The sequence below is a fragment of the Dipodomys merriami genome, unplaced genomic scaffold (genome assembly GCF_024711535.1).
Source record: "Dipodomys merriami isolate MVZ:Mamm:240054 unplaced genomic scaffold, mDipMer1.0.p SCAF_44, whole genome shotgun sequence".
Lineage (NCBI taxonomy): Eukaryota > Metazoa > Chordata > Mammalia > Rodentia > Heteromyidae > Dipodomys > Dipodomys merriami.
The window spans coordinates 93,662-115,657 of NW_027206002.1; the positions used below are offsets into that span (position 1 = coordinate 93,662).

Consider the following 21,996-nt stretch of genomic DNA (forward strand, 5'->3'; position numbering starts at 1 on the left):
GGAGGCCCAGTTCACAGACCTGGACCCAGAAGGGTCTCGTCTTTGTGAGTGTGAGGGGCAGAGGGCCAGCTGCATGTTGGCAGCAGGGATGGTCCACTGAGGGGCCCAAGGAGCCGAGCTGGCTTGAAACAAGGTACAGCAGCCCCCCCAGCCTCTCTTCTGGCTTCTGCTCAGCTGTTCCCCACTGCCTGGAGCAGCTCCACATTCCTCCATACCACTGCCGTGTCCCAGGCGCCTGGCTGGTGCCACCTCCTCCATGCAGGCCTCAGGGATTTCCCACCTTCTTCAATCCAAAACCTCTTCCTTTGCTCCCTTCTCTGCTTTCAGCCTGGAGGATGAGTTTTAAAATGCTACCTCTCTTCTTGGCACATCCCTGCCCGGGACGGCAGATGGGAGGGAAGGTGGTGTTCCCCTTCTTAGTTGCAGAAGGGAAACTGAGGCCTAGGGTGCGGTTGGTACTAGCCAGGGTCTCCTCCTGCAGCAGCCCCTGGCTCGGGGGCTTAGTGGTGGCCACTCTAGGCTACTACAGTGTCATTTCCCCCCCCCCGCCCCCCACTTTCCACACTCCCCTCCCCGTTATTTCCTGGCTTGCTGGTACCTTTTCTTTGCTCTGGCCCATTTCCGGTGAAGAGTCAGAAAGTGGTTGGCTCTGTGACCACAACATAGTGGACAACATAGTTGTTCAGTCCAGGACTTGAGTCTCCAAATCCAGGCACCGGGCAGGGTGGGAAAGCCAGTGCACGGGGCTGAGAAATCATCTGCTTCTCCACCCCCGGACCTCTAGGGGAGCTCATGCAAGAGTCTCAGATGGAAGCATCCAGGCTGCGGCAGAAGGCCGAACTGCTGGTCAAGGACAGTGAGCCACGCACGCCACCTCCTTCCCCCTTGGACTCCTTCGACCACTTGGCTGAGCTCACAGGTACAGAAGCATGTGGGCACCCCGCCTTCCTGTACCCCAAACTGCTGAACCTTTGTTCCTCTTGCCTAACTCCCTAATCCAGTAAAACCACAGCATTTATCCTGAGGCCACAGTTCCTCTTCATTCCCGAAGGTCAGATCTGGAAAGGACTTCAAAAATAATCTTGTTAAAGATGAATGTTGACTCAGCGCCTCCTGAGGCCCTGGCAGACATTAGTAGTCAATCACAGCAGTTGACTTGAGTCCAAGATGTGGCCTCAGGACCTTTACCAGCATATTCGACAGATACTTAGCAGTTGTTTGCCAACCATAGCACTCCAGGCGGCCATCCTTTATCAGGCTGAGTTAGGGTAGCTGAGTTGCAGAGAAGACTCTGCACTCATTATTAGCCAGCTATGGTGTATTTCAGTGTAGGTTAAGAGAAAGGAGGGCAATGACCAGGTGCTGAAGCCCTGCCTTACTTCAGTCCAGCATGTGGCCAAGTCCAGGGCAAAGTCTACTCAGCGCCACCTGCTGGCCCCTCCCTGGCCTGCGTGATAGCCTGCCCTTTGGCTGGTTGCGACATTTGCTGAATAATAGACCAAGGTTGGAAAATGGTGATGTGGCTGCAGCCAGTGGCCATTTCCAACCTCCGCCTGCCATGCCCATTCAGCATGTCCGGATCCTGACGTCCATCCTGAGCCTGTGATTGATGCTAGGGCTAGCCAGAGTGAGGCACTGAGCCACACTAGGGAGTTCTTGGCAGCCAGGGCCCCAGTAGACTGGGGAAGTAGAACTGAGTGAGAGTCCTGGTTTTCTAATTGCTGGCTCTGTGATTGTGGGTAAGTTGGTGACCTTGTAAAGCCTTAACTTCCTGTAGAGCCAGGCACCAGCGTCTCACGCCTGCAATCCTAGCTGTCAGGACGCTGAAGTCTGAAGATCAAAATTTGAAGCCAGCCCAGGCAGAAAAGTCTATGAAACTCTTATCTCCAATTAACCACCAAACAGCTGAAAGTGGAGCTGTGGCTTGAGTTGTAAACCTCCAGCTGTGAGTAAAAAAGCTAAGGGACAGCGCCAGTCCATGAGTTCAAACCCCAGTATCAGTACACAAAAATTTAAAAAATGTATAAAGGCTGGGTGCTGGTGGCTGACTCCTGCAAGCCTAGATATTTAGGAAGCTGAGATCTGAGGATCTTTGAAGCCCACCTGGGCAGGAAAGTTTGTAAAACTCTTTTATCTCCAATTAACCAATTAACACAAGCCAGAAGTGGAGCTGTGGTTTAAATGGTAGAGCACTGTCCTTGAGCTTTGGGGTTCAAGGACAGTGCACAGGCTTAGAGTGCAAGCCCCAGGACAGGCAATAAAAAAGGCAGGGGGCAGATATGGGATGGTCATGAAAATGGCCAGGAATATGTTTATAAAACCCTTTGTTACTTGTAGATCACTGTCTTTATCATGGTGTGGAGTAGCAGGGAATGGGGGGTGCTTTTGGTTTGTCCCAGTGAGTTGAAGGAAAGGGGGTCTCTATATTCAAGGTCTTATCTCAGTCATTCCATGGCCAGTTTACCTAGGCTACCTGGGCCTGGAGAGTCTGCCTCTATTTCTCCAACTAAAGTGGAGAACTCTAAGAACTCTTCTGTCAAGCGCTGTTCTTGGGGATCCCTCTCTAGGCTTCTCCTTTCCCAATGTCTACAACTATGCTGTCTTGATTTTCCAGGGAAGGATACAAATGTGCCAGCACCTGTTGCTGCCTCAGTATGTTCCAGAGAGCCGCCAGTACCTGTGCCCAAACCTCCATCCAGTGTAAGTTGCATTTGGAATCGTGGCTGGACATTGCCTGACCTTCCAGGTCGTGCTGGCTGATACAAGGACCAGAAGAAAGAGGGTTGGAATCAAGACTGTACAATCTGGGGCTGGGAGTGTGGCTTAGTGGTAGAATGCTTGCCTAGCACGCATGAAGCCCTGGGTTCAATTCCCCAGTATCACATAAATAGGAAAAGCTGGAAGTGGCTCAAGTGGTAGAGTGCTGGCCTTGGGCAAAAGTAACTCAGGAACAGTGCCTAGGCCCTGAGTTCAAGCCTCAAGACTTGGTAGAGGGAGGGGAGGGGAAGACTTCAATCTGGCTAGTTAGGTAACATTGAAAAAGTCAGCCTCAAGCTTTGAAAGGCTCAGTTTCCCCCTAAGATTTGTCAGAAAAACCCTGCTATGTGCAAGGATTGCTCTAATTGGCTGAGGTGTCTGATGTGAAGTGAGGAGCAGTGGCTGTCGCCAACACTCAGAAGATACACCAACTTGGTGTGGGTCACATCATCAAGATGACCCACGAACTGTGCCCTGCAGATTTGGCTTGAGACGTTTTCCATGGTTTTCTAGCACAAGCCCTCAAGCATCTTCATCCTACAGATCAAGCCTGGGGAGAGAAAGGTCTTTATCAGGTTCCTTCAGGTACCTGTGAAAATGTAGAAGGAAAGGGGGACTTGGTTAGGGCATGGCTGAGACCAGAGTTAGGGGTCATGGTGACTTTGAGGCTCAGTTGGATGCTAGAGTGGAGCTGAAACACAGTATCTGCAGGCCAAGTTTAATGGGGAAGCTTACAGCCAGGTAAAGTTCAGATGGACCATGGACCTCGGTTGAACAACCAGTGAATTCTACTTGGTATTGTCTTGGAGGGTAGAAAAAGGTGTGGGTTTGGTTGGCCATCTTGGATTTGGAAAAGTCTCCATATCCGTTGAATCATCTTTGGGATTCTTTTCAACCTTTCCACTCACTCCTTTGAGCAATCTGGGACAGGGCTGGCAAGGCCAGCATAGAACCTTGCCTGATGGCAGCTCTAAGAACTGCATCTGTGTCACCTTGAAAGAGTAGTCAGAGCCATCTGGGCCTAGGATACAGCCCCGATGCCACAGCAGGACTTCCGGTTGTGGATGCAGTCTTTGTTTTTCGTATTAACTATGTGTTTTCGGTCTCCACATCTGTCCCAAGGGGGGAGAGGATAAGGAGACCTCGTTGTCTGACTCTAAGGGGAGGGGATACGAAACTCAGACCCATTCCTTGAGTTGCTTTGAGGACTAATAGAGTTCATGAAAACATTTGAAAAGGACCAGACCTTCAGAAAGATGCAATTCTGAAGCACTAGCAGGGCAAAGTCATTGCTCACAGATGAGCAGAGTAACCAGGCCGGGCTGAGACCTCAGATCCCACGTGGGTTCTGGTGCCTGTCTGCAGCCTGGCTGTGTGGTCTCATGCCAGTTTCCCTGGGAGCTCAGCGGGGCTGAAATCCCGGATGTGAGACAAGACCTTGACCTTCTACACCCTTGCTGCTCTCAGCAGTGGGGTGCCGGAAGGCCAGAGATACTGTTCTTGGGTCACTCCTAACTGCCTTCTGCACAGGGCACCTCCTCTGAATTTGAAGTGGTCCCCACTGAGGAGCAGAATTCTCCACCAGAGAGCGGCAGCCACCCCAGAAACACAATGGTGAGTGGCCAGGCAAACCCCTTGGGCACGTGGTACTGTCTCCTCTCGGTCTCAGCCACCTGATTCTGTATGAGAGGCCTGGGGACCCTCGGATCCCTTGGGCTCCCTGGAGTCACATGGGGACACACAGGGGCTGGAGGAGGCAGTACTTCTCGCTCTTACATGCAAATCACTCTGGCAACTTCCCCCAAGTTGGGGCACCCTCCAGTTGTGACAGCCCAGGCACTTTGTCAGTCCTGTGGGTTTCTGAACAAGTCCATTCTCAGGCTATGACTCAGATTTGGGGGGAGGGGGTCTGTGGGCTCCTAGCTATCGGGTGAGGGAGGAGAAAAGTTCCAGAGCCTCTTGCACAGGTTTTTGGCTCCTTCTAGGAGTACATAGGTTGGAGGCTAAACTTTTGCTCCTTAACACATCTACACCCATCACGCATGCAACACAAGTCTTACAGCTCTGTAGCAGTCACCCGCATCCTTATTCTGTGCCTTCTAGCACTTGCCATCATGGTTCTACCGCATCTTCCCTCTGCTCTCTTAGATGGAGAACCACTGCAGGGTTCTTCAGAGGTCTTCAATTCTGTCTTCTCCTTCCCGGTCTCTTCCTTCTTGGAGTTTTCAATTGTTATGCCGACACTGTGTGTCCTGACCCTTCACCAACACTCCAACTCCCACAGCCTGGTTCACAGGTGGCTGTGTCCAGTGGCTGTGGTGGCTCCTTGGTTGCTGATTGCTGCTTCCGTGTCACTTCCCCTCCCAACCCCCAGCATGGGGCTGGCCAGCTTGTGCAAGCACTTTAGCTTTCAGCACATAGTGGCTTATCACCACATCTGGCAGCTCTAAGTATGAGACAGGGTCTCTTGTCTCCTGGGACCTTAGTTCCCTTGTCCTGTTCTGTCCCAAGCAGCTGTGAGCTGCTGGCCGAGGCGGCAAGATCCCCCTACTTGGAGATGTTTCACTCTGACTTTGGACCAGTACTTTTTATTTTTTTCATTTCGATCAATGCTATTTTATTTTATATGATCAGATGTACATAAGCATTGCGCTCATCTTTGTGTTCCTCCTAATGAACCACTACCTGAATCTCATTAGTCCTTCCTCTGCCCCCAACCCCCTTGGAGTTCCTGGTCTACACTAAGCCAGGACCAGACCACTTCCTTCTGGAAGCTTATAGGCTAGTTGGTGAGATCTGAGGGATGGGAAGAACTTCATAAACCTTGATTTGAGGGAGGCTGGCTCGGGACTTGAGCACAGGGGACCTGCTTTTGTAACCAGGCCAGGGAGCTGGCCAGGCCTGATAGCATCAGCAGGTACCATTGTTGCTCCCTGGACCTCGCTTGGTCATAACCAAGGCAGTGTTCTTGGTGGGAGTGCTCTAGCGCATAGAGAAAGTGGGATTGGACTTCTTTTCTTCTTCTTCTTCTTTTTTCTGGAGCTTGAACTCCAGAGCCTTGCACTCTCTCCCTCATCTTTTTCACTCGTGGCTGGTGCTCCACCGCTTCAGTGGCAGTTCACCACTTGAGCCATGCCTCCCGCCTAGGTTTTTGCCGGTTAGTTGGAGATGGAGTCTCACAGACTTTCCTGCTTAGGCTGGCTTCTAACAGCAATCTTCCAGGTCTCAGCCTCCTAGGATTACAGGTGTGAGCCACTGACACCGGGTTTGTTCCATTTCTTAGATGGCTTACTAGGCTGGAATTCTCCACAGTATCTAGAGCTATGATTCTTAACCTGGTTTTGGGGGGGGTCTTGGTGCTTCGAGAAGCAGTTGAATGTTTGGACCTGAAAGAATCCTTCAGGACCAGCTCAGGGGACCACATGGATGCAGGCAAGGCACAGGAGAAACATTATTGTAAGATTTATTAGAGGGCCCCTAACTCCCCGGGAGAGGGAGCATATGGTGTCTGCCCCTATACAGGTGGGGGAAGTGAGGTCTGAAGTGAGGTAAAATGAGTGAGTGGGTGGGTCTGGGCAGAGAGAGGGAGTGGCCAGCTGTAAGGCAGGAACTCCAGGGCTGGGAGGAGCTCAGGTCGGGGTGGAGCTGAGGACCAAAGGTACGGATAATACTAACAGGACCATTTTCTATCAGATAATACATGAGGTCATGAATGGATCCTTCCCTAGTTGTTTCCCTGAGCTAAGGAAGCAGAGACTATAGGGTTTCTCTCTGTGTGTCTGTGTCTGTGTCTGTCTGTCTGTCTGTCTGTCTGTCTGTCTGTCTCTCTCTCTCTCTCTCTCTCTCTCTCTCTCTCTCTCTCTCTCTCTCTCTGTCTTTCTCTAGGATTGCTTCTCTTTCGGCTTCATTCCTCCTATGAGAGCCCTATGAGGGAGAAGAACAGGAAAGTCTGTGTGTACATACTGTGGATGAGGGTACTAAGGCCCAAGGAAAGTCCGGTTGACCCACAGGCACTTAGCAAGAGCTAGAGTGTGGGCTGAAGGTGGCCCTGGATGCTGCTCAGCTGGCTATTGATTGGCCTGGGAGTCCTAGATCCTCCCCTATGAGTCAGCCCCAGACAAAGGAGCCTGTGTAACTCCAGAATTTCCCTGGGCTTAGCTAGGGCCCCAGGGGGGAAACTGAGTCATGGGGCATGCAGAAGCAGTGGGAGAGCTGGCTGGCATTACCTGTTCAGGCCTCACTGAAGAGTGGTCCTCCTCATCTTCTCCCTGCCAGGAGCTGGGCTCCCTGCCCCATGAGGACAGCAACCTGATGCTCCACCTGCAACGCCTGGAGACCACCCTGAGTGTGTGCGCCGAGGAGCCTGACCACAGCCAGCTCTTCACCCACCTGGGCCGCATGGCTCTCGAGTTCAACCGGCTGGCCTCCAAAGTGCACAAGAATGAGCAGCGCACCTCCATCCTACAGGTGAGGCCGGCAGGGAGGGCTTCCCGATCAGGCACTGGGCCTCCGCGGGCTGGATGGCAAGTGCACTTTGGGCTTCTTCCTACAGCGGTGAACAGAGTTAGGAAGTTGGGAAGATATGAGGAAGAGGAAGGAAATGGAGAGTGGGGAGTGTAAATTCTTGACTAGGGGATTCCTAGGGGTGTGGATGTGGTAGGTTGAGCATGGCCCTTTCTTTGTTCTTCTTGGGGTAGGAGCTCCTTACGTATTCTATCCCTAACGTAGACTCGATCAATATTCCCACTTCCTAGGTGAGAAAACCAAAAGGAATGACCTTTTTTTTAACTCATGGTCACTCAGCTGTTAAATGGTAGAACTGGAATCAGAACCCATGCTCATTTTTGTTGGTAGTGGGGCTTGAACTCTGGGCCTGAATACTGTCCCTAAGCTCTTCAGCTCAAGGCTAGCGCTCTACGACTTGAGCCACAGCACCACTTCTAGTTTTCTGGTAGTTAATTGAGGAGTCTCACAGATTTCCTGTCTGGGCTGGCTTTGAACCGTGATCCTCAAATCTCAGCCTCCTGAGTAGCTAGGATGACAGGTCTGAGCTACTGGTACCCAGCTTGAACCCGTGCTCTTAACCACAATCCCAGCCTACTCTGGGGAAATTCCTTTTAAAGACCTCACTCCCCATGCTCAGGGAATGAGGTGGCAGTCTGTCCATTAGGGACCAGGAGCAGGACATTGTGTTCTATGGAGGCCCCACCCAGGACTGTGACACCTTGAGCATTCGCACAGTCATTAGATAGAGGTAGATGGATTCAGTTCCTCCTCATTCATTCATTAACTTGTTTCTTGGTTCACTCAGCATTCATTTTCAATGCTAGGCATTGAGGGAACCTCAGACCCTAGGCTGTCCTACCACCCTCCTGTACCCCCAGGACTCTTGTATTAGTCAGAAAGGAAACGAACACATCCTGGAATCTCCCTGGATGACATACATCCACCTTCCTCTTCTGTGCAGCACAGAGTCACTACTGTTCCACACAAACTCAGGCTTTAGATCTCTGCCCCCATCATTGAGCACCGGGGTCCACATTAGCCCCTACTCAATGGAGAGACAGGGGACTGTGCACAGACCTGCCACAGGTCCACATTCCATGGCAGGCACCCAGGAAGTGGGAGCCACTGGGCTGTTCTGTGAGAATCTGTCTCCATTTCCCATCTCTGTCTCTCCTTTGAGCTCTACCATTATTCTCTGCTCTTTGATCTCAGAGGAAAGACACCAGTTGAGGAGTCTAATCCAAGTGGTAGTGTAACTCATGCAAATTACTGAACCTCAGTTTCCCTGCCTTTTGTGGTTTTTTTGGTTGGTGGTGGTTTTTTTGTTTGTTCATTTTTTGGCCAGTTATGGGGCTTGAACTCTGGGCCTGGGCGCTGTCCCTCAGCTCTTCAGCTCAAGGCAAGCGCTCTACCACTTCAGCCACAGAGCTACTTCCAGTTTTCTGGTGGTTAATTGAAGATAAGAGTCTCATAGACTTTACTGCCCGGGCTACCTTTGAACTGTGATCCTCAGATCCTCCTAGGATTACAGGCAAGAGCCACTGGCGCCTCGCAAGTGATGTTTTTTTATTTTATTTTTATTTTTTTGCCCCCAGTCCTGGGGCTTGAACTCAGGGCCTGGGCACTGTCCCTAAGGTGCTTTTGCTCAAGGCTAGCCCTCTACCACTGGAGCCACAGCACCACAGCACCACTTCTGTTTATGTGGTACTGAGGAATCGAACTGAGGGCTTCATGCATGCTAGACAAGACTCTACCACTCAGCCACATTCCCAGCCCTCTCTACTTCTAAAATAGAGATAAGTTACTCAGCTTTGGGGCAGCTGACTCACAGTGTTAGGACAAGCACCGCTGCAAGACCGGCACTCCTTAGGTTCTCAGTGGACATTTGGTGATAGGTTAAGCTGTTCTCTCCAACCCTGCACCCACATGGCTGGCAGCACCTTCCCCTCCCCACCCACCTGGGAGGCCCCAGGCTAGCCAGCCATCACTGCATGGTTCTCCATCAAGTGATCAGTATGCCTGGGACACAGCAGCCCCAAAAGAAGGTAGAGATGGAACACTCATCCCTATTTTGTAGAGGAAGGGACAAGTGTTGGAAATGCAGTATGAGCCATGCTGGGAGGGCGCTCTGTCTCCTGACTCACCTGTGACCGCACTGGAAGTGTCTGCACACTGGAAGTGCCCTCACACTTCCAGGGACTCGCGTGTTTGTCCATTCGTTCATTTATTCAGCCACTCAGTCTTGTGGTGCTTTGACTAAGTTGAGCTAAGGGCAGTGAATGAGAGTGGGGGTGGGAGGGTCCAGCCCTCCTGGGAGCTCACAGACCAATGCAGGGAGGGGCTGGACTTTAAGAAAATAATGACCATCTTCATTTGGCTTTATGTATGACAAGTACTCATAAAAGTAAAAGCAGAGGACTTGGAGCGAGATAAATGGCGGTAACTTGACAGCAGGATGTGGGAGTTGTTTTCTGTGGAGACCTTGTTTGAATACCCCTAAAGGAGAGGGCAGCCAGAGTGGTGAAGGGGAGAAAGTGGGGAGATCTGATAGGGAGGACCAGAGGCCTCGACTGACCCTTGCACAGGCATCCTCATAGCTGGCCCCCAAGGGATGCCCGAAGGATCCTAGATGGTGCTGGTGGTCTGGATGCCACCTACCTTCATGATCTGACATTGGAGGTACCTCCAGTCTCTCTCTCTTTTTTTTTTTTTTTTTTTTTGGTCGGTCATGGGGCTTGAACTCTGGGCTTGGGCGCTGTCCCTGCACTCTTCAGCTCAAGGCGAGTGCTCTACTGCTTGAGCCACAGCACCACTTCCGGTTTTCTAGTGGTTTATTGGAGATAAGAGTCTCAGGGACTTTCCTGCCCTGGCTGGCTCTGAACCATGATCCTCAGTTCTCAGCCTTCTCAGTAGCTAGGATTACAGGTGTGAGCCACTGGCACCCTGCCCTCCAGTCTCTTATCCCCCTGTGTCAGCCTGTATTAGGATGTACCCCCTCCTTAACCCTCCCTTCCCATCCACCTGTCTTCCCCACAGACCTTATGTGAACAGCTTCGCAAGGAGAATGAGGCCCTGAAGGCCAAGCTTGACAAGGGCCTGGAACAGCGGGAGCAGGCTGCAGAAAGGCTGCGGTAAGCCCAGGCCCCAAGAGCAGGGTAGGCAGGAGTTGATGCCTTCCACTGATTCTAAGGATGAGGATTCAGGGCCCCAAAAACTTCATGCTCAGAGCTCTGCTTGGATAAATGCAGATCTCTTGGTCTTTTCTAGCTCCGTTGGTAATTTCTCCTGGGCCCTTTGATTACCTGGGAGAGTAGAGAAGGCAGGTACAAACTGCCCCCACCCTCAGACCCACTCCCTAGCCTGCTGACTGTCCTCTGGCTGGCTGTTTGGGAGAGGGTCACGACTCTTCTGTCCCTGCTAGCCACTGTTGTGCCATCCCTTGTCTGGACTAGTCAGTGGGTCTCGGGCCTATCTGAGGATGTGGATGAAGGGCTAGCCTTCCTGTCTCAACGTTGAGGTGGTGGTCTAAGGTGAGATGCGGGGTCTGCATTTCAGCTGAGATCACACCTGACCTTGACTGTCAGAACTCAGAGCACCCTCTGTGATCATGGGGGCCCAACCCCTCAGCATATGAGGGGAGGCTAGGTCTCAGAAAGGTGCAGGGACTCCCAATGGGAACCTGAATCTCCTTGCTCTGCAAATTGTAACGGTGTCCACGATTTCTGCCTGTGCTCTGGGTAATGTCTTGGGTAATATGCTGGAATATATTAGGCACCAACTGAGCTCAGTCCATGTAGGAGACACCTGTACCACAGCAAGGACTTTCCCTCCTAAAGTCAGTCAACAAACAGAAGTAATACAGACTTCAATGTGGCCACATAATGGCGAAGTACTGAGCCATTGTCATTTCTAATCAGCATGCTTTTATTTACTTTCGGGTGGCCTAAACAGTTGAGGTTTTATGCCACATTGACTCCATCCAGGAGTATGAAACCCCAGGCTGGAAGAGAGAGATGTATTAGAAGGAAGAATGTGTGGCCTGGGGAAACAACTTCACTTCTTGGTGTTGCTAATGAGTAGGAACCCAGATGGTGAAGCGAACCTGAACTGCTGTGTTCTTTATTTCCCTGAATCCCAATTACTTTCATTCTCTCCTGTTACCACCTGCCTTACTGTATACACAAGGTTTTACTTTAATTCATCTTTCTACTTGAAATTACTATAAAGGGGCTAGTCGCTAGTGGCTATAAGATCTGAGGATTGCTGGGTGCCAGTGGCTCACACCTGTAATCCTAGCTACTCAGGAGGCTGAGATCTGAGGATCACAGTTCAAAGCCAGTCCGGGCAAGAATGTCTTATCTTCAATATCACTAGAAAACCAGAAGTGACACTGTGGCTCAAGTGGTAGACCAGTTGCCTTGAGCTGAACGGCTGAGGGACAGCACCCAGGCCCAGAGTTCAAGCCCCACAACTGATTAAAAAAAAAAAAAAAAAAAGATCTGAGGGTTGTACTTCAAAGCAGGCTGGGCAGGAAAGTCCATGAGACTCTTTATATCCAATTAATCACTGAAAAAGCTGGAAATAGAATGGTAGCTCAAGTGGTAGAGCGCTAGTCTTAAGCAACAGTGTCCAGAACCAGCAAAAATAAATTAACTAACTAAAATATATATATATATGTACATATATATATATATATATATAATTGTAAAGGAAACTTTAACTGGAGTAAATGGAATCCATCCTTACCTATTCTAAATGTACAGTGAAACTGAAAGCAAATTAACAGGCAATGGTAAAGGACCATGGCCACCATAGGCTCTGAGCCTCCAGCTGGCTCCTTTGTTCCCCTACTCCATCAAGGCCATTTGGAGGTAACTGGTGGAGCTTTCTCACTGGTCGGGGATGGGTTATTGAATGCAGACTTCGAGTATATCCTGAAGATCTCGTGTATATAAGCAGCCCACTGGAGACAGCCTGCCATTGAGGATTAGAGACTGTCAGGGTAGCTTGCACCTAGCACTGGGTTCTACCAAAGTCACATGCCTGGGTTGAGGCTTCCTTGTCCAGTGAGCTAGACACACTGTGACTCCTCTGTTTGTCTCCACCACAGGGAAGAAAATATGGAGCTCAAGAAGTTGTTGATGAGCAGCAGCAACAAAGAGGGTGCCTCTGGGCACCCAGGCTCCCCAAAGATAGAGGGTGCCAACAAGAAGGGAGTGGCTGGACAGCAGCAGGTATGTGATCAGAAATCCCTTCTGTAGCATCTCAGACCTTAGTGTCTGTTCACCACCTCCAGAAACAACAGGCTTGCACTTCTGCACACCATTAAACTGGTAGAAGGTTCTGTCTCATTGGTAGATGGTGGTTACATGGTTTGATCTACAATATATGCCTCCCTAGCATGTCCATTCCTTAGGATTCTTTTCTTTTTTTTTTTTTTTATTGTAAAGATACTATACAGAGGGTTACAGTTACATGAGTGAGGCAATGAGTACACTTCCTCTTGAACATTTTTACCCCCTCCATTGTTTTCCCCCTACCATCCCCTCCCTACCTTCCCCGAGGTTCTTTTTTTTTTTTTTTTTTGATTGTGATTAAGTGATTACATAATTTCCGGAATTTCACAGTATTGTGGAATAATGATGCTCATTTAAAGTCACAAGTTAATTCTAGCTTTCCTGGAGCAAATTGTCTATCTCAGTCTGTAACATATAACAGTGTTCACATGTTATACACCATACATGTGATTAGCAGCATGGGGATATTTAGTAGTGGTTCGACCAGATGAGTGGGAGTTCTTTGTTTCTTAACTCCTGTTAGTTTTGTCGTATCACCTAACATTTTGGATTTAGCATCCACTTATCAGGGAGAATATGTACCGTTTGTCTCTTCGCTCTTGGCTTACCTCGCTCAACATGATTCCTTCTAGCTCCATCCATTTCCCTGCAAATGCCATTATTTTGTCATTTCTAATGGCTGCATAATCTTCCATTGTGTATAGATACCACAATTTTTGGATCCATTCATCTGTGGTGGGGCATCTAGGTTGTTTCCATATCCTAGCTATTGTGAACAGTGCTGCAATAAACATGGAGGTGCACGTGTCTTAGGATTCTTTTCTACCTTCAGCCCTCCAGACCTTCCCATTCTCTGGGATGCTGCCCAGAACTGCTTAAGTTACAGGCTCCATAACCCCATAGGCCAACTCCTAAAAGTCAAATATAGGGGACAGAACTGGGATCCTGCTGAGTTCCTACAATCCTGTGCCCGTAGAGCCCCAGAGATGGAGAGAAGATGGCGTCACCGCATCCGTGTGGCCTGGTCATGCCACAGGCTGTTCTGTTTTCCCCTCCAACCTCCAGGCCCCACTCTGGTGCACAACTAGGTCCCAAATGCCCCGACCTTCTCTTCACCCCTGTCCCCCGAGTCTCGCCTCTATCATATGGTTGTTGTTTTCCCTTAAATGGGGTTTAGTAGCTGCACTGTAGGGCTTAATGATAATCTTACATGTATATAGTAGTAGAAGTAATTATCTTAATAACTTAATTCAAAGCCATGATCTCATTTGGGCCTCCTTTTACTAAATGGTAGGCAGGACTAGGATGACTCCTGTATTTTCAGTAGCAGCAGGAGGGTCATCATGCAGTCAGGATCTCTGTGTCATCTGCTATCAAGCAGATGTGGGAAACATGCCACATGGCCAAGGTCTGTTCATCATGGCTCTACCTGTGACAGGGCTGAGACCTTGGTCAAGTTACACAAACTCTGGACCTAGACTTCCTCTTCATCCTCTAAGATGGTAATACACCTTCAGGAATTTTTGGGAGAATTCGTTGATACAGTACATATAGAGTGGCTTATTGGGTTGGGAAGATGGCTCAGTGGTAGATGCTTGCCTTGCATGCATGAGGCCCTGGGTTCGATTCCTCAGCACCACATAAGCAGAAAAAACCAGAGTAGTGCTGTAGCTAAAGTGGTAGAGCGCTAGCCTTGAGCTGAAGAGCTGAGGGACAGCACCCAGGCCCAGAGTTCAGGCCCCACGACCAACCAAAACATTAAAAAAAAAAGTAGCTTATTTACTATAATAAATGGTGAATACTAATTGCTGTCTATGTGTGTATATGAGAGTATGCAAGCATGTACACCAGTCCTGGGGCTTGAACTCAGGGCCTGGGCACTGTTTTCTTGCTCAAGGCTAGCATTTTACCAATTGAGCCACAGCTCCACTTCTGCCTTTTTGGTGGTTAATCAGAAATAAGAGTCGCATGGATTTGTCTACTTGAACTGGCATTGAACTGCGATTGTTGTAAGTTAGCTTCCTAATTAGCTAATACTGAGGTAGAGCCACTGATGCTTGGCTTAGCTGCTGCTTTTTTTTTTTTGGGGGTCCGGTAGTGGGGCCTGAACTCTGGGCCTGGGCGCTGTCCCTCAGCTCTTCAGCTCAAGGCTAGCGCTCTACCACTTGAGCCACAGCGCCACTTCCGGCTTTTTTCTTTTTGCTTATATGGTGCTGAGGAAGTGAACCCAGGGCCTCGAGCATGCAAGGCAAGCGCTCTACCACTGAGCCACCTTCCCAGGCCCTTAGCTGCTGCTTTTTAAGGTAGATTTGAGACCAGCATCTGGGTCTGCCAACTGTGTGGCTGGCTGTATTTACTTCTCCACAGATTCCTCTGTCTGAAGGTTCGGGGTTCATCACCCAGGGTCTCAGCATCCTCCTCCTTCTCCCTTTCTTGAGCTGTTATCCTTCTCAGCTATGCATAGTTTTGGTCCAAGAGTCCGCAGGCTCCCAGGGGGCAGGCCTGTCTCTGTCCCTTCTCAAAGGAAGCAACCTTACCCTGTATGCCTGACCTCTAGCATCATAGGTGTGCTTACAGGCGTCAGCCTGTAGAGGGCACTTGAGCCTAACAAGTTCTGACTCTACACCTCACCCCAAGCCTGGAGGGGAGATGTGAAGGAGGGCTAAAAGGGAAAAGGTGAGAACAGAGATATAGGACTCCAGGAAAAATTAGAATCAGAGGGTGACCTCCAGTATGAAAGGTCCCCCATGCAAGTGCAGAAACCACCAGCCTCTGATTCATGTTCACATCCTGAGGCCCAGAGAGAGCAAAAGTCCTGGTCTGGCCAGCATCCCAGAAGGGTAAAGATAAGAGTCAGTGTTCAATTCCACACTCCTAGGCTGTTCCAGTATGCCACACTCCTAGACTGTTCCAATATGCCACCTCAACGCTTTTTTTTTTGGGGGGGGGGTCCAGTTGTGGGGCCTGAACTCTGGGCCTGGGCGCTGTCCCTCAGCTCTTCAGCTCAAGGCTAGCACTCTACCACTTGAGCCACAGCGCCACTTCTGGCTTTTTTCTTTTTGCTTATGTGGTGCTGAGGAATCGAACCCAGGGCCTCAGGCATGCAAGGCAAGCGCTCTACCACTGAGCCACCTTCCTAGCCCCTCAATGCTTTTTTTAAATAAGTTTTTATTGTGAAAATACTGTGCAGAGGGGTTACAATCACATGAGCAAGGTAATGAGTACATTTCTTATCAAGCATTGTTGCCTCCTCCTTTGTTTTCCCCCAACCATCACTTCCCTCCCCTCCCATCTCCACAACTACACTCCCCCCCTCCCCTGCCTAAATTGTAAAGTTCATTTTTTGACATAACTTTGCAGTGGGTCAACCTGTATCCCTATTTAAACAATTTGTTTTTTCCCCTTCCCCTCCCCAAATCATACCAACATCACATACAATGAAAACGGGTTATATCATGGGGGAGGGACATACAAAGCAATAAAAAAAAAATCACGTGGTACCTTATAAATACATTAGAAACAATAGCAAGAAAGAAAAAAACCACTTATGTCCTTATCTTGGGGTTCATTTCACTTAACATCATCTTATCTGACCTTTTCTGCTTTTCTCAGACATATACTAGTTATTGCAAATAAGGGAAACCATGGGACCTATGTTTCCTTGGGCCTGGCTTTCTTCACTTAATATAATTTTTTCCAAGTCTTTCCATTTCCTAACAAATGGGGCAATGTCATTCTTTCTGATGGAGGCATAGAATTCCATTGTGTATATATACCACATTTTCTTGATCCATTCATCTACTGAGGGGCATCTGGGTTGGTTCCATATCTTAGCTATGGTAAATGCTGCAATAAACATAGTTGTGCTGGTAGCTTTAGTGTGGTCTTGTTTGCAATCATTTGGGTAAATGCTCAAAAGTGGGATTGCTGGGTTATAGGGGAGCTCTATGTGGAGTCTTTTGAGGAACCTCCATACTACTTTCCAAAGTGGTTGAACAAGTTTATACTCCCACCAACAATTCAGTAGGGTTCCCTTCTGTCCACATCCCCTCTAGCATATGTTGTTAAAAGTTTTTGACTATAGCCATTCTAACTGGAGTGACACTTCTTTTTTTTTTTTCTTTTTTCTTTTTGTTGGTCATGGGGCTTGAACTCTGGGCCTGGGCACTGTCCTAAGCTCTTTAGCTCAAGGCGAGCACTCTACCACTTGAGCCACAGCACCACTTCCAGTTTTCTGGTTAATTGCAGATCAGAGTCTCACAGATGTTCCTGCCCAGTCTGGCTTTGAACCATGATCCTCAGAGCTCAGCTGAGGAGCTAGGATTACAGGTGTGAGCCACTAGTGCCTTGCTAGTGAGACTCTTATCTCCAGTTAACCACCAGAAAAACCAGAAGTGGCACTGTGGCTCAAAGTGGTAGAGCGCTAGCCTTGAGCTGACAAGCTGAGGGACAGCGCCCAGGCCCAGAGTTCAAGCCCCATGACTGACCAAAAAAAAAAAAAAAAGAATGGGAGGAAAAGGCCAGGTGCCAATGGCTCATGCTTGTAGACCTAGCTGCTCAGGAGGCTGAGATCTGAGGATCATGGTTCCAAGTCAGCCTGAGCAGGAAAGTTTGTGAGATTCTTTTTTTTTTTTTTTTTTTTTTTTTTTTTTGTCGGTCGTGGGGCTTGAACTCTGGGCTTGGGCGCTGTCCCTCAGCTCTTCAGCTCAAGGGGAGCGCTCTACCACTTGAGCTATAGCGCCACTTCCGGTTTTCTGGTGGTTTATTGGAGATAGGAGTCTCACGGTCTCTCCTGCCCGGGCTGGCTTTGAACCGCGATCCTCAGATCTCAGCCTCCTGAGTAGCTAGGATTACAGGCGTGAGCCACCAGCGCCCGGCAAGTTTGTGAGATTCTTATCTCCAATAAACTTCCAAAAAGCCACAAGTGGGGCTTTGGGCTCAAGTGGTAGAATGTTAGCCTTGAATACAAAAGCTTAGAGACAGTACCCGGGCAAGTCCTAGGACCAGTGCGCACGCACGCATGCACACACACACACACACACACACACACACACACACACACACACACACACACACACACAGGCTGGGACCCGGGCAAGTCCTAGGACCAATGCGCGCGCGCGCGCGCGCACACACACACACACACACACAGAGGCTGGGAGGAAATGTTTATGCAAAGCATTGGATAAGACCCTCTGTGTTTCTCCCCAGGCTAGTGTAATGGCAGGGAAGGTTCCAGAAGTGGTGGCCTTGGGTGCAGCAGAGAAGAAAGTGAAGATCCTGGAGCAGCAGCGCATGGAGGTAGAGGGCTTGAAGGGGTGAACAGGGAAGACCTATGATTAGTGTTCTGTTAGAACTTAAGAGAATCCAGTATACCTTATTGCTTGTTTATTGGTGTAGGTGATAGTAGGGTTTGAACTCAGGATTTTGCACTTGCTATGCAGGCACACTGCTGATGAGCCCATTTTGCTGTTTGGTTTTTTTAATGAAAGAAAAAAGCCATGCACCAGTGGCTCACACCTATAATCTTAGCTACTCAGGAGGCTGAGATCTGAGGATCATTGTTCAATGCCAGCCTGGGCAGGAAAGTTTATGAGACTATTACTTCCAATTAACCACAAAAAGTTAAAAGTGGATCTGTGGTCCAAGTGGTAGAACACTAGCCCTTGAGCACAAAGAAAGTTCTTTATGTATGGTGTATTTATATGTATATTTTTGGGAGGTGGGGAGGATATAGTACTTGAGGGTCAAAGGGTAAAAAAGTGCAGCAGTGGAGCTTACTGGACACCGATGAAAGTAAACTATACAACTCATGGTTGGAGACTGGAGGGAGAGACTGGGAGAGAATGAGAGAATAGAAGACACTGTACAAAAGGAAATGAGGGTTGGGAATAGAGTTTAGTGGTAGAGTGCTTGCCTGAAGTGCTTGCATGAAGCCCTAGATTTGATTCCTTAGTACCACATAAACAGAAAAACCCAGAAGTGGTGCTGTGGAGTGCTACCCTTGAGCAAAAGCAGCTCAGGGACAGTGCCCAGGCTCTGAGTTCAAGCCCCAGTGCCAGCAAACAGTAAAAATGAGAACAGAAACTCTTGTTTCCATTTCTTGAACGTTTTGCTGTATTTTTTTGGGGGGGGGGGTCCAGTCATGGGGCTTGAACTCTGGGCCTGGGCACTGTCCCTCAGCTCTTCAGCTCAAGGCTAGCGCTCTACCACTTGAGCCACAGCACCACTTCTGGCTTTTTTCTTTTTGCTTAAGTAGTGCTGGGGAATCAAACCCAGGGCCTCATGCGTGCAAGGCAAGCGCTCTACCATGAGCCACCTTCCCAGCCCCCTGCTCCCCTTTTAAGCCCAGCCTCTCCCCACAGCTGCTGGAAGTGAACAAGCAGTGGGACCATCATTTCCGATCCATGAAGCAGCAGTATGAACAGAAGGTAAGGGCTCAGGAATACCCAGTTTTCATCTTGCCACTTCCTTCTCAGCAGCTTTGAGCCTTAGAGGGGACTGAGCTGAGCCCCCCACCCCCACCCCAACCCCTCATGGCTGGGAGGAGAAGCTGGGCGACAGTGTGGGGGTGGGGTGTGGTGCTGCTACATTCTACCATTGCTCACACATGGCCTCTGCTCCTCAACCTAGATCACTGAGCTGCGTCAGAAGCTGGTGGACCTGCAGAAGCAGGTGACTGACCTGGAGGCGGAGCGGGAGCAGAAGCAGCGTGACTTTGACCGCAAGCTCCTCTTGGCCAAGTCCAAGATCGAAATGGAGGAGGCAAGTGAGATGCTGACGCTGTGGGTCCAGGTTCCTCTCCCTGGGTAGCCAAGAGTGCATGCCATCCATGAGCAGGGATGGAGTTGAAGGGTTCTAGACACAGGTCAAGGGCTGTGTGGCTCCAGACAAAGGCACTTGCCCTCCCTGAGCCTCAGTTTCCTTCCTGAAAATGGAGGAGGTTAGGTTAGCTCCCGCTAATCCTAGTTACTCAGGGTTGAAGATCACAGTCAGATCCAGTCAGGGTGAGACTCTTTATCTCCAATAAACTGTAAAAAAGCTGGAAGTGGTACTATGACTCAAGTGGTAAAGCGCTAGCCTTGAGCAAAAAGAAGCTCAGGGACAGTACTCAGGCCCCAAGTTCAAGCCCCAGGACCAGCATGCGTGAGTACACATGTGTGCACACACCCAGACACACAGAGAAAACTTTACAGACTGAGAAACCAAGCAGAGAAGCAGATAATATGAAAGATACAAGCTGGGCACTTGTGGCTCACACCTGTAATCCTAGCTACCCAGGAGGCTGAGATCTGAAGATAGCAATTTGAAGCCAGTTTGGGCAAGAAAGGCATGAGAGTCTTCAATTAACCAGCAAGAAGCCAGAAGTGTAGCTGTTGCTCAAGTGGTAGAGCACTAGCCTTGAGCAACAAGGAAGACACAAAGCTGGGCACCGGTGGCTCGTGCCTGTAATCCTAGCTACACAAGTGACTGAGATCTGAGGATTACCATTCAAAGCCAGCCGGGGCAGGAAAGTCCATGAGACTCTTACCTCAATAAACTGCCAGAAAATGGGAAGTGGTGCTGTGGCTCAAGTGCTAGAGCACTTGCCTTGAGCTGAAGAGCTGAGGGACAGTACCCAGGTCCAGCGTTCGAGCCCCATGACCAAAAAGGAAAGACACAGCAGGCTTAGGCTGATGCTCAGTGCTCAGAGTAGTGATTGTATTTTGTAGGCAGGAGGCTGAAGCAGACAAAATTTCATTTATTTATCCTCTCAGTATTTCCCCTCAGAGCGTGTCCCAGGTACTGTGCTAGGCATCAGATTGAGCATGGACTGGCCAGCCTTACCCTTGTCAGGGAATGTATGCCACATGACTAGGTAAAAGCAAATACAGAAAAGTGGGTTACTACTGCAAGGAAAAAAAGCTGCAGAAAAGAAAGAGTGGGCCGGTGGGGGCCAAGTCATTTAGTGGGAAGCAGGAGCAAGTCCTTGAAGAAATGACATCTATTCTATACATGTCACTGGTGCTATTCAGAGCCCTTCCGAGTCCTAGGACAGCTAAAAGAAGAAAGGCCAGGGCTGGGAATGTGGTTTAGTGGTAGAGTGCTTGCCTAGCATGCATGAAGCCCTGGGTTCCATTCCTCAATACCACATACACAGAAAAAGCCAGAAGTGGTGCTGTGGCTCAAGTGCTCCAGTGCTAGCCTTGAGCAAAAGAAGCTCAGGGACAATGCCCAGGCAGGCCCTGAGTTCAAGCCCCAGGACTGGCCAAAAAAAAACTCAACTGGATGTAGTGGCGAATACCTATAATCCCAGTACTCAGAGGCTGAAATGGGAGGATCATGAGTTTGAGGCCAGCCTGAACTACATAGTGAGACTTTATCTCACTTAAAACGGGAGGTGCGTGTGATTCCCAGACTCCAGGTGTCCCGACCCGCAGGACTTCAACGAGGGCGGTGAACCTAAGCGAGAAGGAATGAAGGGACAAGAGACACGAAGGACAGCAAGACAAGGATTCTGATCAAGCTGCCAAATTTTATTTTTCACACAGGGGTATTTATATGCTTAGAATAAGGAAGCTTTTTCATTGGGCGTAGCAGCTGCAGGATGCTTGCTTAGGGCAATGTGAAAAGGTGGTCAATAGCAGCTACCTGGTCTTTGTTTGGGGCAGGATGCAAAGACCAGATTCTGTAAATAGCCTAGAGAGACGTTCCAGCGAGATAGTCAAGCTTATCATGCAGAGAGACTCCCTGCAGGGCTCTTGACATCCAGGGACTTTATTCCCAGTGCCTTTGTGAGAAGTAGGAATGGGCTTTGCCTGGCCTAAGGAAGGCCTTCTCACTGTGGATTGGGTGTGGAAGTTCTTCCTTAGGTTGTGACTCTCCAGGTCCTCCTCTAAGGATTAGCCCGGGAGGAGGAGGTCACTGCCTGTGTTTTCCCTGGTAGGGCAGAGCATTTGGGGCACACAGCTGGCCCTGGTCCCTGCTCCCTCTCACTTGAGCAGATGAGGCAATCCTTGGGATCTGGGGTCTGCCTGTCTGCTGGGGGAAGTGGGACATTTCCAAACCCAAGCATGTCCTGTAGATCTGGATGCAGGCAAGTGAGGTAGTGCTTTATCCTGGAGCCCTTCAATGGGAAATCAGGACAGACTGTTCTCACCAAGGCTACCCTGAGCCTCTCTATTGGACACAGCTCACTGCTGGTTTGGACAGTGTGCACTTAAAGGTCATACAGAGCTAGGTGGACCCTGATCCTGTGGTCTGTCTCCTAATCCGCATGAATCCATGTGATGGGACCGTGAAACGTTCGGCCCTCCCCAGCCTCCTCCCACAGGTCACCACAGTGGTCAGTTTCCTCTCTCTGGGCCTGCTTTCATTTGTGCACAGAGAAACCGTCTTTTTTGGGTGTGTCCTATCTTTGCTGTGCGCCATGCTGCCCCACCCTTGGGCGGGAGAG

At 49.6% G+C, this 21,996-nt stretch overlaps 1 protein-coding gene across 5 annotated transcripts in view; it reads left to right on the plus strand.

Annotated features, from left to right (window-relative positions):
- The window catches only part of LOC138807879 (TNFAIP3-interacting protein 1-like), a 53,285-nt gene that overhangs the window by 19,674 nt on the left and 11,615 nt on the right, over positions 1–21,996 (plus strand). For 4 of the 5 annotated variants that reach the window (XM_069993662.1, XM_069993664.1, XM_069993660.1 and 1 more), the window contains exons 3-11: positions 785–919; positions 2,615–2,700; positions 4,288–4,371; positions 7,033–7,224; positions 10,300–10,394; positions 12,374–12,497; positions 17,772–17,861; positions 18,926–18,991; positions 19,194–19,325. In XM_069993662.1, the coding sequence (XP_069849763.1) occupies positions 785–919; positions 2,615–2,700; positions 4,288–4,371; positions 7,033–7,224; positions 10,300–10,394; positions 12,374–12,497; positions 17,772–17,861; positions 18,926–18,991; positions 19,194–19,325 (1,004 nt within the window). The remainder of the gene's footprint in view (positions 1–784; positions 920–2,614; positions 2,701–4,287; positions 4,372–7,032; positions 7,225–10,299; positions 10,395–12,373; positions 12,498–17,771; positions 17,862–18,925; positions 18,992–19,193; positions 19,326–21,996) is intronic. The other variant, XM_069993665.1, reaches the window with a different exon arrangement.